At 48.4% G+C, this 16,711-nt stretch overlaps 1 protein-coding gene across 2 annotated transcripts in view; it reads left to right on the forward strand.

Moving 5' to 3' along the window:
• The first annotated feature begins 980 nt into the window (after positions 1 to 980).
• P3H2 (prolyl 3-hydroxylase 2) overlaps positions 981 to 16,711 on the forward strand; it is a 62,974-nt gene continuing 47,243 nt past the window's right edge. Inside the window, exon 1 of one of the 2 annotated variants that reach the window (XM_088061221.1) lies at positions 981 to 995. Coding sequence is in view for 1 of the 2 variants with exons in the window: in XM_005524984.3 (XP_005525041.2) it covers positions 1,736 to 2,185 (450 nt within the window). In the remaining variant the exon portion in view is untranslated. Of the gene's footprint in view, positions 996 to 1,699; positions 2,186 to 16,711 lie in introns of those variants that run through there. The other variant, XM_005524984.3, reaches the window with a different exon arrangement.

Raw genomic sequence — 16,711 nt, forward strand, 5'->3', positions numbered from 1 at the left:
CACTGCAGGTACCCAGGTACCCCTTCGGGGTGTTGGGCTCTCCTGTTGTGAATACCCTCCCCAGCATGCCAGCCTGGCAGGCAGAAGGGTGGAGGGAAAACCAAACCTTTAAAACATTTTTTGCCAATATGCAAGAAAGCAACAAGGACAATTGTTTTGAAATCTTTGCCAGATTGGAAAGATCTTCACCAAGAACCCTAGTAATCTCTAGTCATGTGGAAAAAAACTTCCTTTATGTGAAACTGTTGTAAACTGACTCCATAATCTGATCACTTGCCTGATGAGAGGCTGTTGAGCCCGGTTTCTGATCCTGGACACAGCAGTATAAACAAGGCATGATTTGATCAAAGTCACTGGAGCAGCAGAGGGGGATGCACAGCATGACCGTGAGGAACATCTGGCTTGGTGCAGTAACAAAATCTGAACCAAGTGGATTGCAAACATCTCCCATTTGCAGCTATTTTAGTCTGCAAGAAGATAGGCAATAAATGTAGAGATATTCCTGAAATGTCTGAAAGAAATAAGGCCACAATGCCTTGTGAGAGACCCTACTGAGAACAGTGCTGTGTGCACAGACTTTGGAGTAGCAGAGCCCAGAACATCTTACAATAAAGCACCTAGCCAAATCCAGAGTTTGGTCATTCCCTCTCACTCAGTAACAGCTGATTTCAGCCAAATTAACTGTGTTGTTATGAAAAACTTCTTTGTAACAGGTGTTCAACACTGAGATTATTTAAAATGCCAGCTAAAATGTTTTTTTTCATGTGTCACCAGTCTGCATTGCCAAGCGTCTCGTCAGAAGAAAGCATTAAAATTCATGCAAAAAAATGAGTAACATTTTTGGCAGGGCAGGGCATTGAAGCATTGGAAGAGAGAAATCTTGGAGGAATCGTGACAAACACTCAGCTGGGAGCTGAAAAAGCTTCGCCAGCCACTCACTGTGCCCATCCCAGATTATTTATTTGCAGAATTCCAGAAGGCAGGAGGGTGCCGGGGTAAGAAAAGGCGGGGGTGGGGGGGTGGGGGGGTGGAGAACTTGTGGAAAAACGGCTCCAAGCAGTAGTCTCGCAGGGAGACAAACCAAGCATCCTTTGAATTAGGCCGCCAGCGCGGGGATGCGGGGCGGCAGGAGGAGGTGCGCGCTACGGCAGGGAGAAGCGGGAGGAAAGGCTGCCGCCGCTGCTGCCGCTGACATCACCCCGGGACGATTTACATTTCCCGACGTCACTCACAAGCCCCTGCGGCCGCGGGGGAGCGGGGATGCTCGGAGCAGCCCCGGCTGCTGTCGCGCCCCCAGCTCGCTGCGGGGGGGCCGGGGCCGGGCTGGCGGTGCGGGCGGGGCGGGCCGGCGGCGCGGGGCCCTTTAAGAGGTGCCGGCGGCGCGGGAGGCGGCCCAGGCCGGGCGTGCATGGAGCCGCGGCCCCGCCGCTACCGCAGCCGAGCCCGCGCACGGCCCCCGGAGCCCCGAGCCCCGCTGCCGCTGACGGGCCCCCCCGTCCCACTTTACCGAGACTCATCGCGCGGATCCCCGGACCCCGCCGGCCGGGCTGTGCGGCGCGGACCTCCGCATCCCACCGCGCCGGGATCCGCTGCACGGCGCCGCTCGCACGGACCGCACTACACCGAGTTCCGGCGCGCCGAGCCCCGGACCCTCCCGCATCCCGCCGCCGAACCCCATCGCCCCGAGCGCGCCCGGAGCGCGCTGCCCGCGGCGCGTCCCGGCGGAGCGGCGGGCATGGCACCCGGGAGCCGGCCCGGGGGGGCCCTGCTGCTGCCGCTGCTGCTGCCGCTGCTGGGGCTGCCGGCGGCGGGCGGCGGGTGCGCGGCGGAGGGCGGCCCGCTGGAGCCCTTCGATGCGCTCTACGCCAGCGGGGTGGGGGCGTACTACGGCGGGGACTTCGCGGGCGCGGCGCGGTGCCTGGAGCGGGCGCTGCGCAGCCGGCGGGAGCTGCGGGCGGCGCGGCTGCGGTGCCGGCGGCTGTGCCGAGCGCAGGTGCGGCTGGCGGCGCCGGGCCCGGGCGGGGACCTGCCGTTCTTCGGCTCGGTGCTGCGGCGCGCACACTGCGTGCGGCGCTGCGAGGAGCCGCTCCTGGGGGCCGTGTCCCGACACCGCGCCGCCGAGGAGGTGCGCTCCGACTTCCAGCGCAGGGTACCCTACAGCTACCTGCAGCGCGCATACATCCAGGTAGGCACCGCCCGCCGCGGCCCCCCTCCTATCCGCCCTCTCCTCTCCACTGTTCCATCCTCCCGAACATCCCAGGTATGCCCCCTCTACCGTCTTCCAAGCCGTCCAGGTATGGTCCCCACAAGGTTCTCCTTGGTGTGTGCGTCAGTGGTTATGGCCAGTTCCAGAGACAGAATCCTGGATGGCAACGAAGAGTCTCTCCAGCTTTGCTTCACCTGTGCTTTTCCTATCTTGTTTTGGGTGTTTTTTCTATTTTCTTTGGGGAAAGGCTATTTTTGTTTTAGTGCAACATAGTATAATTCTGAAAATTGTCTGCCTACAGTTTGCAGAGAAAACCCCCAGAAACCCCTCAGTAATCCCCCCAACGCCCTCTGCTAGAGGTGTTTCCCTTCCAGACAAGCTGAACTGATTCCATGTTTCAGGAGCTGGGAGTAAGTGAAGCTGGAAGGTACATAACTGTGTTCCAGGAGCCCAATGGTCATTATACTGATGTGATGTGAAGTACTTTGTGGTATTTCTGCAAAGTAACAGTGTGCAGTCAGTATTTAGCAGCCACTGACATCCTAAGTATCATTCTCTTATCCCAGTAACTTCTGCCTTATAACTGGCGCCATCCCTGAGAAAAATGGTGTTACTCTTTGAACTTCCTTGCCAAAAAGAAAAAAACCCAGAGAAGTAAAAAAAGAAAACCAACCCCTCCACCAACTCACATCATATAGTTAATGGTATTTTTCATACTCATTCAAGACTTATGCTCTGTTGAGCCAGCTGTAGTAAGGCTTTCTGTTCGTGACTACCAAGGAGAGAAACCCTGGGAATTCTGTTTCATGCCAAGCAGAATGTTTAAGGCATTTCTGTGGATTAAATCTCCCTATGGATTTCTGCTTTATTTGAGCACATTCATAACCTTTTAGTCACTAAAGGCAACTTAATAGGTGAAGACCTGCATAGCAGAGCACCTGGAGGGTGATTCTGCTGAAATCCATTTCCAGGTGGAGGAGTAAACATCTTTGCTAGGCAGTGCTGGTGCCTGTGGTGCAGTGCTTATGCAGAAACATCAAGGAGGCAAGCCATCAGCACTCTGAAACCTAGTGGAAAATCATAGCAACATTGCTTTTTCTATGCTTCCTCTTCTGTCATTGCCTTAATGTCAGTTTTACTACTCAGGGACTAGAACTGCATTGGCTTAAACTCTAGTGGCCATGTGATGCATGGAGTTCCAAAGGAAATCCTGGGGGTGAAGTGGAACTGCAATTTGGCTTGTGTGCAATGCCAGTGCTGCTGATGATCCTTACTATAAAAGATACTCTGTGTAGTGTCAGCGTCTGTGGGAAGTGACAGAAAATTTGTCATGCTGAAAAATTAAGTGATTTCTTAATCTGATTTCAAAACCTTTTTCAGACTTACTGATGTTAAACTCACTGAAAAACTTTCCTCTAAATTAAGTAATAAGGTTTTGTCTCCCACTTCAGTAAAATTGATCTATAAAACCCCACAAGATTTTGGGGTATGGGCTGTTCTTGCATGTGTGCATCTACTGAGACTGTGGTTATTTTCTTCATTTAAAATGGCATTCTGAGCTTATCAAAGCAATGTGTTGAAAACAACCCTTTTAAAATTTATTTTATGTGTGACTCAGTTTAATTTACTTTTGCAACATCTGTGGGTTTTATGTTCATGCTGACGCTGATTTCACTGCTCTCAGATGGAGTAGTGGATGTTCTTGTTATCTGCATGGCTGTCTGGGTGTCGGGCACTGGAGCCAAGGGAAGGTGCTCTTTGACTAGACTTGTTTTAACTTGCTTTTTCTTTAACCCTTTCTGATGCTCTTGGGTTTTGTAAGCAGCAGTCTGACCAACCTTGTCTCTCACAGCACTCTGCAGTGATTTGTCCACGTCCTCATCTTGCTGCTGCCCATGCCTGAGCTCTGCTCCCAAAATTGCCCTTTTGGTCTGGCTCAACAAGTCTGTGCACAGGAGAAAATACCCCACACGGGATTTGCCTGCACTTGCACCAAACACAAGGTCTAATGTCATACACTTGGATGTGAACCATCCCCTCGTGCCAAGGCTGAATGCCAAGGCTTTGGCATGTTCCCTGAGGGTTGGGATGCATCAGCTCCGCGCCCTTTGGCTGCAGCATCTGCTCAATTTCAGCATTTTGTTTGAACAGGGGAGCTGCAAAACAGGGCTTGTGCAGAGCCCCCCTGCCTTGCCATGGGTGCACAGACAGGCTGCATGGCTCTGGGGGTGGCCACTTCACCTTTGTGTTCTGCTTCTTGAAACCGAAGAGGAGATGAGATGAAGTTAAACACCCTGCTGTGTACCCTGTCCAGCTCCTCCCTGGGCTGCATGGTGAGGCCAGGATGCTGGGCACTTGTACAGAGCACTGGGAGGATGGCAGGGTTTGGTGCCATTTGTGGTTTGAGAGAAGAGGAGCAGCCTGGAATGTGCTTCCCACCTCCCACTCTTGCTGACCTCGTGCTTGTTTGTTTCTCAGGAGGGGAGAAACACATCCTGTCAGGAGGGAGTGACAGAGCAAGGAACAGATGAAAAAAATCGAAGGGTTTGGCTCTTGTGCAGTTCTTTGAAAAATGGTGCTGAATATACATGAACTAATCCTTGCAACACTCCTGTGGGGTAGGAAAAGCAAAAGCTTTCAGTCCTGCTGGACAGATGCACAGCCAAACGTTGGCCACCACTGTGTGCCTCTGCTGTTTTGGGAGCAGCAGAGCCACCCAGATGCCCCGGGAGCAGGCAGAGCTTCCTGCTGCCTTTTGGTGCCCTGGGAACAGGTTGGGGTCTCCCACTGCCTCTGGTCTCTCACTGGATAGCAAGCACCAACACAGCCTGGCCCAGTTGTGATGATGTGAATGAGACTCTGCAGTGAATTGGTGGAAAACTCCTTTTTTTTTCTTTTTTGGGACTTTTTAAACTGGACAATAGCAGCAGCTGCACTGGGCTGCATTGCTCCTGCTTTGGAGAAGATGCTCAAGATATTCCTGAATAGAGCACTGTAAAGGGCCAGGGAGGTGATGATGTGTGTAGGTAAAATACCAGTGCTATCCCTCTATAAAAACATGTTCTATCAGCTTCTGATGTGATCATCTCCATCATCCTATCAATTATTTCCTAATTTATCCATCCTTTTCTGAACTAGAAACAGTGGTCTTCTGAAGACCATTTTTCTGTTTCATAGATGTGATCTGAATATTTCTGGTGACTCTGGCATAATTGTGAGAGGGGGCTGAGGTGCACTGCAGGAATGGGACAGCTTGTGGATTCAGCTGGAGGTTTCTGCCTGCTTTGGGCTCGGGATCAGGCTCCTGAGGTTGACTGCATCTCTCCAGACTCTAGACAGATCGCATTGAACAAGTAGCCCAAGTCCAAATGTATTTGCAAGACTTCTTTGCAACTTATGGATATGCATTTAAGCAGGAAGACTCCTTTTCTTAAGATAGCTGGTGTTTTCAGATAATTTGGAAATACAGTGGGTACATCTGGTTGAGGCAGTTGGGGTGGGGTGGGTTTGAGAAGGTGTGGAAACAGAAGGAGATGAAAACATGCAATGTGTGTAGGGCTCTCCAGCCCACAGTGAAAAGGTTCTTCAGTGAGTTTCTGCTGTCATGTCCCATGGGCTGGTCAGCTTGCCAAATGCTGGTGAGTTTCAGCTCTGTGCTGGCTGCTTGGTCTTTGTCAAATAAATACCCTCTGGGCTTGGCAGGTGGGTGTGGTGGGATCTCTTTGCCCTCTTAAATATTTTATTAGTCATGTCCTCCTTGCTTTCCCGCTTTAGTCATCTTGTTTCTGTAAAAAACCTAGCCTGCAGGCCATGATGTTCCTAACCCTGCTTTTTGGAGTTTTTCTAGCTCTGAGAGCGAGTGGAGGAGGAAATCTACACAATGTACACTGCGACAGCGTTTGCTGCTGTGAGCTGCTGACTCAGGAGCCATGTTGGAGCTTGCCCTGGATGGTTTGCCATGAACCCTGTGGCAGAGCATTATTTCCAGGTTCCAGTCTAACTCCTGCAAGTCAGCTTGGTCCAAAAACAAAAAGTAACCTGGAGAAGTTGATCACTGTGTCAATGGCAAAAGCATATCTTGTTTCTTTTCTACCTTACTGACCCTTCCCTTGAGGTCTCTTTCCTTTGCGTCATCCTGTTCCCAGCCACAGCATTCCCTGGCCTGCTTGCTGGGTTGATGGCTATAGCCTGCTTTAATCTTCCCTGGATGTTGGTGTGCTGTTGCTGAGCACTTCTTCCCACTTTGTAAATACTGAGTTGCAGTGGTCTTGTCTCCCTGCTTGCCTGAATGCCCCGATGCACATCAGTGAAGCATGGCAGGAATTGTATGTATGTATGTCTGTAACCACCAGCCTTGGATCTAGATGACAAAAAAAGCCTTTTAGTCTGTGCTTGGGTTTAAAACAATAAATAGAACAAGTCCCCAGCATGTTGGACATTGCTTCTCTCTTAGTAATACCAGATTGTAGGTGGAGCAAAAGGGGGCAAGAGTCTGGCTATGTCTGGCTTACTCTGTCTTTGGCTTGAGTTCCCCCTTGCCATGTCTGAGATGTTCTTCAGTTCTGTTACCATTATGACTTCATGTGTTGCAAGCATAAAACAATAATGTTTAGGTTTTCCATGTTGTAGGAGAGGCTGTTTATTTGTTCTTTAAAGCTGCTTCTTTTTTTTTTTAAAAAAAAGGTCTTGTTTGGGGAGAACTTCCACTTTTATCTTCAATGCCGGATTTTCCACACTGCAGCAGATGAGGCAGTGCTGGAGGCACTGCTGGGAACGTGTCCTTGGGTCACACTGTGCTGTCCTGCCCACCCACACCACCAAGATGTCTGAAATGCAGCAGACACAATAATCACTTGATAAAAGACCGCAGAGAAACAAAAGAGACTGGTGTGAGCCCAAACTTCAGAAACACTTGTGATACAGATTATTGCCTGACTCCAGTTCTGCCTTTGAAAACTCCCTATTTATGAGGATCCAGACCCAAGGGAGGAGAGTGGTGTATGTAAACCTCGGCCTTTAATAACCTCTCCAGTCTGATTGTTCTGTCCTCTGCCAGTGCTTAAGTGATCTCTCCACCAGCCACATTTGGGTATCTGAGTGCCTGTGCCAGCCCTCGGGATGGTTGTTGAGACACCTCCACCAAATTCTTCGCACCTCGAGTAACTACTCACTGCTGCCCACCTCTGTGTGCTTCACAGGGCCAGAGACACTGTGTGACAGATAAGTGGTTCACCTACCTAGGGATTGTGGAGTAATTCTCGATTCACAGCAATGTAGTTGCTAAGGGAATTTGGTTTGTTTCACTCAAGGACTGCTGTTTTCCATGAGCATTTTGCTCAGTTTTCCTTCATGCCACAAGGCTGCATGGGCCTAAGCAGGTAATGGAGTCCTGTCTTGGGTTCTGTCCTGGGGTGAGCCACAGCCTTTGGGAAAATGTGGTTTCACTTGCAGCATCTCGTGGGCAGTGGCACAGGATAATGTGTAAAACTTCTTACTTTAAAGTCTTTGGGGGAGCAGCTGTTTCTCACCACAGGCACCACCTGTCCTGCAAGGTCTGCCTGTGCAGTTGGTCTTGTTTTTGCAGGATTTATGTGACATCTCAAAGACCTATAGTAAAACTGTCAGATAATCATTATTATTTGGATTTTTACTATTAGTGGTGTTTATTTATCTTCAATCTTGAAAATTGGTATTAGTCAGATACTGGATAAATAAACAGATCCCAGAATTAATCTCTTGGAACATCTCTTTATTTAGATTTTCTGAGAAAGCATTCCTACTCCTCAGCAGAGGGTAAATGTTAGTGCTCAGAAAGTTAAAATTATTTAGGACAAAAATAAACCCAGTTTATGGGGATGGAAAACTCTAAGTCTTGATGACTGGGTCAGTGCCCTGGGTTTAGAGCAGCATATTTAGTCCTGCCCTAAGCCCAGGACACTGACCCAACTGCTTCTGTTCTTGCTGACCATTTCAAATTAAATGCTTTGAAAATATTAAGAGTTGAAAGTATTGTCAGAGAGGGAAAGAGATGACCCAGTGGTTCAATTTTGCTGCCAGCAAATGCAGACTAGGTACATCTTTGTTGTGATGGTGTCTGTGTCTTCACAGGAGTCTCAGTCTTGACTTTTGGACTTGACTATGGGCTTGTGAAAAAAAATTACTAAATTAAATTACTACTAAAAATTAGACTATCTGGTTGTAGTGATTTTCTGCTGGTTTATTTTGGTTTTTGAATGTTTTGGTTTTTGTTTTTTGAGTTTTTTTTTTTAAATAGAGCAAATCCAAAAGCAAAACTGAGGTGTTTGCAGTTTGCCACATCATTTCAACTGGTAATAAATTAGCACAGCACTGCCTAGCAAATCAGGACATAACCAGCAGACACATGAGTGAGTGAGTCTTAGACCCACTAAGCTCATTTCATACAACCTAGTAAACATCCATTTGATAGCCAGGGCTGCTCTTTTTGTCTTGCCAAATTCCTTTCTCACTTCATGCCTATGCATTTATGCCAGGGCCTCAAAATATACTTGCAATGGGTTTCAGCCTGCAGTATTTCTCAGTCTTTTGGAGAAAACAAGGTAACCCTGAATTCCTTCTTATTTCTTGGCAATCTCTGGTGACGTGGTTTGGATGATGGATGAGGCAGGTGACTCACATGGTTGGAGTGGATTTTTTGAGATCTTGATCTAAAGGCCTCCCAGTGCAGGTTAATATCCCAAGTGGAACAAAACTTTGCACCAGTAGTGCAGGAGAACCCAGACTCCTGCTGTTGGGATGGGACCCAGGAACCTGCCCCTTCCCTCTTCTTGCATCTCCTTAGTTTCTCGTGGTTGTTGAACCTTCCCCCGCTGGCTGCTCCTTGGCAGAGCCTTGCTGCTGAACTGCCCTGTCCATGTGCCTTGGTGTGCTGGGATTTGTTAAGTGGCTTTTTGTGCTGCCTGTTAAATCTCATCCATACGTCTGAGAGCTCTGCTCTGGCTTCTGCGGAGCCCTTTTGTTGTGCTTGGCCACAGGAATAACAAACGGCAGCTGATGATGAACTGCATGTGAATGAGCAATGCAATTTAGCCCTGCTAAGCAAGCTTTTGCCCAGTACTCTCTAGTTGTGTCTGAGTTTTCAGCAAGGATTATTCCAATTTCCTTGTACAACCAGTGACTTCATCGTGGATGGCACCAGCAGTGGTGAGAAACCATTCCATCAGTAGCTGATACATTTACTGCCAACCTCCTGAGCACTGCTGGAGCCTTGCTAGCAGGATTCTGGGCTCAAAGCACTGCTGGACATCTGGAGCAAGGAATTGAGGGGTTATTTATCTTAGTTTTTCCCTTTGGAGGTGGTATGAATTAGTCACTGTGATTGGGTTTGTTCCCAAGGAGTAGGAACCCCTGTACTCTGCACAGGGCACATTTCCATGTGTGTAGTCTGGACTGAGGCCAGGCTGAGTTTGGATAAATCGATGTGAACCTGGAGTGACCCAGCTGAGGGCCACGGAGTTTCTCTGCCTTCACTGGGGAGGCTGAGATCAGAACTTGGCCCGTGCGTTCCAGCAGTAAAGGATGGCAGGAAGGAGGGCGCGAGCTTCCCTGGATGCTTTTGTGTCCAGCCAATGTATCAGCAATAAGGTATTGACATTTTTATTTCTTGGCCATGAGCTGGTGATGACTAATGAAGGCAGGGGGTCTGCCTGTGGGTGGGTTCAGGCAGCAAAGAGTTGTTCCTCATCAGCATGTACCTCCCAACCAGTCCTTCTTTCCATGACAACTGGTCAGTTAAACAGACCCTCCAGGGCTGACGTCAAGGGTCAGGGATTTGGCCACCAAATAATTATAGCAACAGAAATAGCAGCACTTCCCCACCCCTTCCTTCCCACATGATCCTGCTGAATCCCAACTCATAAATGTCCTTTTTTTTCTTTCTTGGATGAGAAGCAAAGCCCACATGTATTAGCTGGAACATATGGCAGGGTTTGGCTGCAGCCCACAAGTTGTAAAAGCCAAATACTCACTTGTAGCTTCTTGTTCACTTAAAAAAAAAAAAAAGAGGAGAAAAACACGTTCACGTTCTTTCAGGGTTGGATGAAAGGCTGAGTCTGTGCTCATGCTGGGATGGGAAGCAGATAGGGTGTGGGACAGCACACTGACCATGCTGTCGTGACACGGAACATGTCCTCTCATACCATGGGGGTGATAGGCTGGCCATTGAAAGGTGGCCTGGTGGCACTGGCCACTGTCCCATGCTCCCTGCCCTAATGCTGTTTCTCAGGCTGCAGAGTTTGCAAACAGGCTGCTCAGGAGAATGTCACCAGCACCAGGGGCACAGAGCAGTCAGCAGGTTTTACATGTGGGTTAGCCATAGGCAGGAGAAAATTCTGTCTTTGCAGCACTAAAGGTTTTATTAAGGATCATAGGAGCATCTGGGAGGTCACAGAAAATTTGTGAAGGAGAGGAAAATGAAGGGACATTGTCAGAAATTGACTGCACCACCAGAATGTACCCAGTGTACCCAAATTAAGAAAATCAGAAAAATCACAAAAATACTTGTTAGACACCAACATGCTGCTTTTCACCATGGGTTTTCCAAAGCAGCTGCAGTGGTGGCCTTGATCTCGCATCATATCCCTGCAGAAATAGGAGCCTGAGACTGTGCTGTGTTCTGTCAAAGTTAGAAGTGGGAGCAGATGAATCTGCAGAGACTTCAGCTTGAAAAAAAAGGGTGGGCAAATCGTGCCTCAGACTATTGCAGGTAGGGCACTGCCTACACCCACAGCTCTTTGAGGTCAGGGCTGGACTCCTGAGGGTGCAGTGGGGAGATGTGCTGAAATTCATTGCCCAGGGCATTCGGGTGCAACTGCTTTTGAAGATGGAGCTAGCTGTATTCCTTCCCAGGAAAGATCAGTGGGGTACAGAGAGAAAGCTTGGAAAATATCCTTCAAAATATTTGCTGAAGGTGTTTCTGTGACTGCCCGGGGACTGAATGAAGCACAGTCTGTTGGTTCTTTTAAAGTGTTTTTTTGCCAAGGTACTGCCTGTTCTAAGGTTTATATATATTCTGAGTTACTCTGAATGACCTGAGTTACTCTGTGTCTTTGGAAGCAGATTAGAAACTGCAAAGTTTCATTGAAATAGTCTGAAAGGAAGAGCACTGACTTGTGGTATGTTGAACTGTTCTGCTGCTGGAAAACACGTCCCCATCTGGGGCTGCCAACCTCATCCAAAGGATCTGTGGATGAAGCAAAATATTTCAGTGAAAGGGAGGAGGATACTGCGTCTTATGCCCATTTTTCCTGTTTCTGGAGCTGCTGGTCTCTCTGTTGCAGAGGCTAAGAATGGACAGGAGTTTTATTACCTGTGGGCAGCACTGGTCTTGGGGATGTGTTTGCAGGCTGTTAACCAAGAGCTGTGAGATGCACTGAGCTCCAGAATTGGGTGAGGAAAGGCTGCTTTTGTAGATGAAACTTATGCTGCTCTGGGAGATGCTTTTATTGCATGGTGATGCAGAGTCCTGATCTGTGCTGCTGAGAGCAGGTGCTTGGGACAGGGTTTGCTGAGTGAGTGGTGCTGGTGCATCTTGTGCTCTAATTAGCCTGGTGCACTCAGCACACTGTGTGTAGGCACTGCAGGGTGCTGCTCTAACTTCAGATCCCATTGTGGGCTGCTAGGGAAGCTGGTCACCACTGCTCCCTTTGCTTTAAATATGAATGTCTTTTGGCAGATGGTGATTCCTTGGTTGGCAGCCCTACTCCAGTTTCTTTAACATAAGTGTTGCACCCTGGTACCCAGGTGGCTCTGCTGCTTCTCTAGGGTTGTCACTCCAGGGTCAGTCACAGACTCCTCCAGCCAGCTACCTTGGCTCACTGTGGTGCTGCTCAGTAAAACTTGGTTTCAGTTTGGATCCTGTTACAGGGCAGGCAGATAGCAAATAAACCAGAGATGTGCCACTTCCAGAAGCAGCTTGTTCACTCAGCTGTCACCTGCACGTCCCTTCTGTGCAGCCTAGGCTGGGTTGCAAGATTGTGGTAGCTCACTGCAGGCGTGTCTTGTGTGTTGTGGGGATGCAAAGGACATCCTCAGGCTGCCCCAGAGCTGTTTCCCCAGGTAATGTCCATGTCTGGGTTGTAGTCTCCAGCTGAGTTCCAGCTGAAGCCTGGCTTGGACTGGCTTCATGCAGCAATTCTGCCTGCAAGGGGAAACTGAAGCTGCACTCCTGCCTGCCATCAGCATGACCTTTGTGTGCTCCCCAGCCACCCTTCCTGCTTCTGGAGTTTGCTCTCCACCACCCAAACTGGCTGAATTTTTCTCTCTGTAACCCGAGCATTCCTTGACAAGACTCACACGCTCTAAAGGGGCAGATCCTACCCACACTCAGTGCTTTAATGCTGGATTTAGGTCTCATTCCTGTACCCTCAGGATTTTGGTGTAACAAAAGCACAACATCAGTGCCTGGTTGTTCCCCTGTGCCCAGGCACAGTTCAGGCCTGGATGCTGTGAGAGGAGACAGCTCCCTGATGGCCTGGGATGTGCAGGACAGTTTCAGTTTTGGCAGCTGCACTCTTCCCTGTGATAGCTGAAGCTCTGGAAGTTGGAGTAGGTTACGGTACTTTGAATGTTGCCAGACTCACATCTGAGCTTAACAAAAGAGATTTTCCCATCTTGGGAGACTCATTCCAACCTGATTACTGTTTGGGTAGTTCAGCAAAACAGTCGAGAAAATGACTTTTGCACTGTAGCACAAGGCTTTGCACAGTGGCATTTTTAACTCCAAATCACTGTTTCTTTAATCACTGTGCTTCTGTTTTCCAAATATATTTTTGGATCCTTGCTGTGAAATCTGACTGGATGATAGATTCCTAAATAAACTATTTTTAGCTGCTAATCCTTTTTGAATCCAACCAAACCAGGTAGACAGACCTGAATAGCCATTCATCTGGACTTCCTCTTTGAAAGTTACAGCACTAAAAGCTGTCACTGAGTTGCCAGCAATCACTACACTCAGCTATCTTGAAAAGCACAGTGTAGAAGCCATAGTGTCCTTCTTGATGCTTTTGAGAAGTATTAGATAGTGAAGGTTTGCATGTTTCAGGCTTTTTGTTTACATTCCTGTCCCTTTGCTGCTGTTTTACATGGTGGATGTTACAGCTCAGCTCCTAAGTGGTGGAGCCCAGCTCAGAAAGGGCTCCAGGTCCTTCGGGATCTTCTGTGCTGCTCTCTGGGGTTGTTTTGGTGTTGCAGCCAACCTGTGCTGAATAACAAAGTAGGATTCCCAGCTGAGCTCTTACATGATCTACATATGTGTCACTGGCTCTTCCTGTGTGCACAGATGGGTGTGGAGCTGGGGAGGTGAACAGGAAAACCCTCCTGGTGTTTGCCTGACCTGAGACGGGAGGGAGTACTCAGGTATAAGAGCCAGCAGTGCTTAGCCCCTGAGTGAGGGATTATTTTATTGGGGTAAGAATGTACTCAAGCCTAGAAAGGATTGTGTTTGGGAAGTGATCAGGGTTACTGTGCCAAATGAAACAGAGTGCTGACGTTGCTATCAGTGCTTTTAAGTGCCAGTTGGTCAATGGTACAGGTGGGTCAATATATATGAACCGCTTTACTGTCCATCTTATTTAAGCCACTTAATGACAGTTTGGGAAGTTATTCTCTGCTGTTGAGGGAGGAGAGCTAAGCCCAGACAGCTGAAAGTTCAACTATATTTAATTTTGCTGTTTGCTCTAGAGTCCTAGGGTTGGAAGGATAAAGATTCTAGGAAGACAAGGGAGAATCTGCTTTTCTTTTCATAGTGTTTATTCTGTGTCAGGAGGATCATCAGGCGTTTTGGAAGTTATCCTTGTAGATTCCCCTGCTGCAAAACCGCAGTAGAATTTTGGCTGTGCTATATTCACCCTTTTATGTGCAAGCAAGCTTGGCTCTCTGCTCTTATCTACATTTAGTGCTTTAGCAGTCCTGGGCACAGAAAACTAGATCTGCCTTTGCTTAGCCAAAAAGCAGCACTTGGCTATCTCTTGTTTCAGAGCCAGGGTGCTGCTGAGTGCAGAGACTTGGTCCAACCAGTGACGGGTGACAACAGAAGGATGTCAGTGCTAGGGAATTTCAGACAGAGATATGTACCAAAGGCTGCTGAAAATAGCAGGGTTTGAAGCCTTCTGAGCTGCACACTTTGATCTTAGTCCACGCTGAGGACAACTGCACTGACTGATGGACTGCACTGTAAGTTGGTGATGGATTTAGCAGAGTCCTCACAGGTGTCTGGATTTGAGACCTGCTGATATTAGCAATAAAACTATGCAAAATGTCTAATGGTATAGGTGTATCTGTCCTTTAATCTGAAAGCACTGAGATGGAGGTTGTTAGGATAAACTGAAGGGAGTGTGCTGCAGCTTATTCACAAAGAAAAAGAGCTGAAGCGCTGCCTCTATTTGCTGTGGGCTTACATCTGTTCTAATGACTTAGGTTGCTGCCTGATGACTTACTAAAGCACAGCTGCATTGTGCATTGAAGCATGTGTGTTGAATGCAGCCTGTTGGGTTTTCATTCTGCACACTGCTCAGATGGGATCTGGCAGAGCTTGGGCTTAGACGTAGCAACCGCCTGATAGTCCCAACTGTGTTTGATTTGGGAGCGTGTGACCCAGACACCAGAACAGTCTGGGAGGCAGGACAGGAGTGGCTGGGTTTGCTCCAGCCCAGCACTCTGTGGAGTGGGTTTGATGTGCAGCAATTACACACCAGGCACTCGGTGTTGTGAGGCATGACAGACATCACATATTTGGGGAATGTCAGATGCGCTGCGTGGTGTCCATGCTCTGTGAGTGAGCTCCAGCAGGAATAGCACACATAAACAGTAACAGATTAATTAAAGATGTCCTGTTCTGCAAAAGGCCAATTATGGAGCAGTTTGCTCAGAGTCAGTAGTGCTGCCTGGCTTATTAGCAGGGCATGAGCTAACTGTCCCCTCAGAGGAGAGCAGTCATACAGCTGTGACAATTCACTGTCACAACTGTCCTGCATGCAGAAGAGGAGACCTGGATGTCAGCCGTGCAGGTCCAGGCCAGGTCAGCTTCCAGCCCCTTGTTAAAGCTCCTTCACAGGCAGCAGAGCAGCGTCTGTGTTCCATACAGCAGACATTTGCAGTCAGGTGTTCCTTACTACCTTTGCAGAGATCTCATTTACTTCAGTACCTTTGGCATGTATATTCCAGATGTTTCTCTTTGAGCTGCTGCTCCTGCTTCTGCTGCTGTTTAAAGGGCCTTCAAAACCTGATAATATCCCTGGGATCTGGAGAAATTGAGAATTTCAGATGAGTGGGAGTCCAAAATCATTGCCAGGCTGCAGAATAATGGTTCTCCTTGTTTTGGGCCTTTGAAGGCCTGATAGGATCATTGTAAGGAATGCGACTCAGGGGTTTTCTTTGGAGTGGTTCCCGACTTACAAGAATTTTCTGGTTGGGACCTGGACTGAATGTGGAAAGCCAGCTGCCTTGTCCAAGGGCAGCAGCTTTCATTTCACAGGACACATCTGTCTGAGGATGAAGGGTGAAGTGTCCTAAATGTCCTAATGTCCTAAATCCAGTCCCATCCCTCTATCACACCACTGCTGAATGCCATAAATCCCATTCTATCGCTCACTATAAATTACTGTGAATCTCTTCTACACACACCCCTATTTCTTTCTGGTGAACCTCGCCAGCAGGACCCTTAAAATCAGCATGAGCTGCTGCAAGGAGGGTCAGACCCATCAGCTGTGGGGCTGAGCAGGGGTGACTGCTCATCCTGTCTCAGCTGCACTGCTTGAGGAGAGCTGCAGACAGGCATTCTTCCTTTCCAGCAAAACTTTATCTATTTTTCATATTGCTTTACTTTAAACAAACAAACAAAAAAAAAATCATTGCTGGAAAAATAATTATTTCAACATCCACTGAGATTTGCTTTGGAAAGTTGATACTCTGCTTGATTTCAAATCCATGAGGTGAACTGAAATTTCAGCTCTGGAGCGTATTTTGGTTTGTCTTTCACCCATGGGAGAGTCGAAAGAGAAATGTAAGCAAGAAAAGTGGGGCAGGGAAGAGAAATGGAAAAGGGATCAAGGGAAAGGAGTCACAGCATCAAATATGTTTGGCAGATTCCTGTGCCAAACTAGAGGAGGAGGTCATGGGGATGCTGTTGTATTGAGGGGCACTTGCCTGTACCAGGGTTTGAGGAGGATGAGTAGTGATGGGTTTGGTTTGTTTCCAAAGGAGGAACTTGCCAAAAGGTTGGATTTTAATTTCTTCCTGCAGAAAATTGGAACAAGAGTTCATGCTGGGGCTGAAGCAGCCAGGCAGGCTCACTGTGGCTGGGAAAGAGGGAGCTGATGGTAATACCTCACAGGGTCTCAACCCTGCACAAAGCAAACAGCTGCTGTTCATGTCTCTCAGCTTGTCACTTTTGAAGGTTTTGAAGGCCACATAGCTTTGCTTTCACTCCCTAAAGCCTGTGTGCCAGGTGTGTGGAAGAGCCAGCACTGT

Source organism: Pseudopodoces humilis, chromosome 11 (assembly GCF_049639895.1).
Source record: "Pseudopodoces humilis isolate 2021_Gansu_Grassland_sample_001 chromosome 11, ASM4963989v1, whole genome shotgun sequence".
NCBI classification, from domain to species: domain Eukaryota; kingdom Metazoa; phylum Chordata; class Aves; order Passeriformes; family Paridae; genus Pseudopodoces; species Pseudopodoces humilis.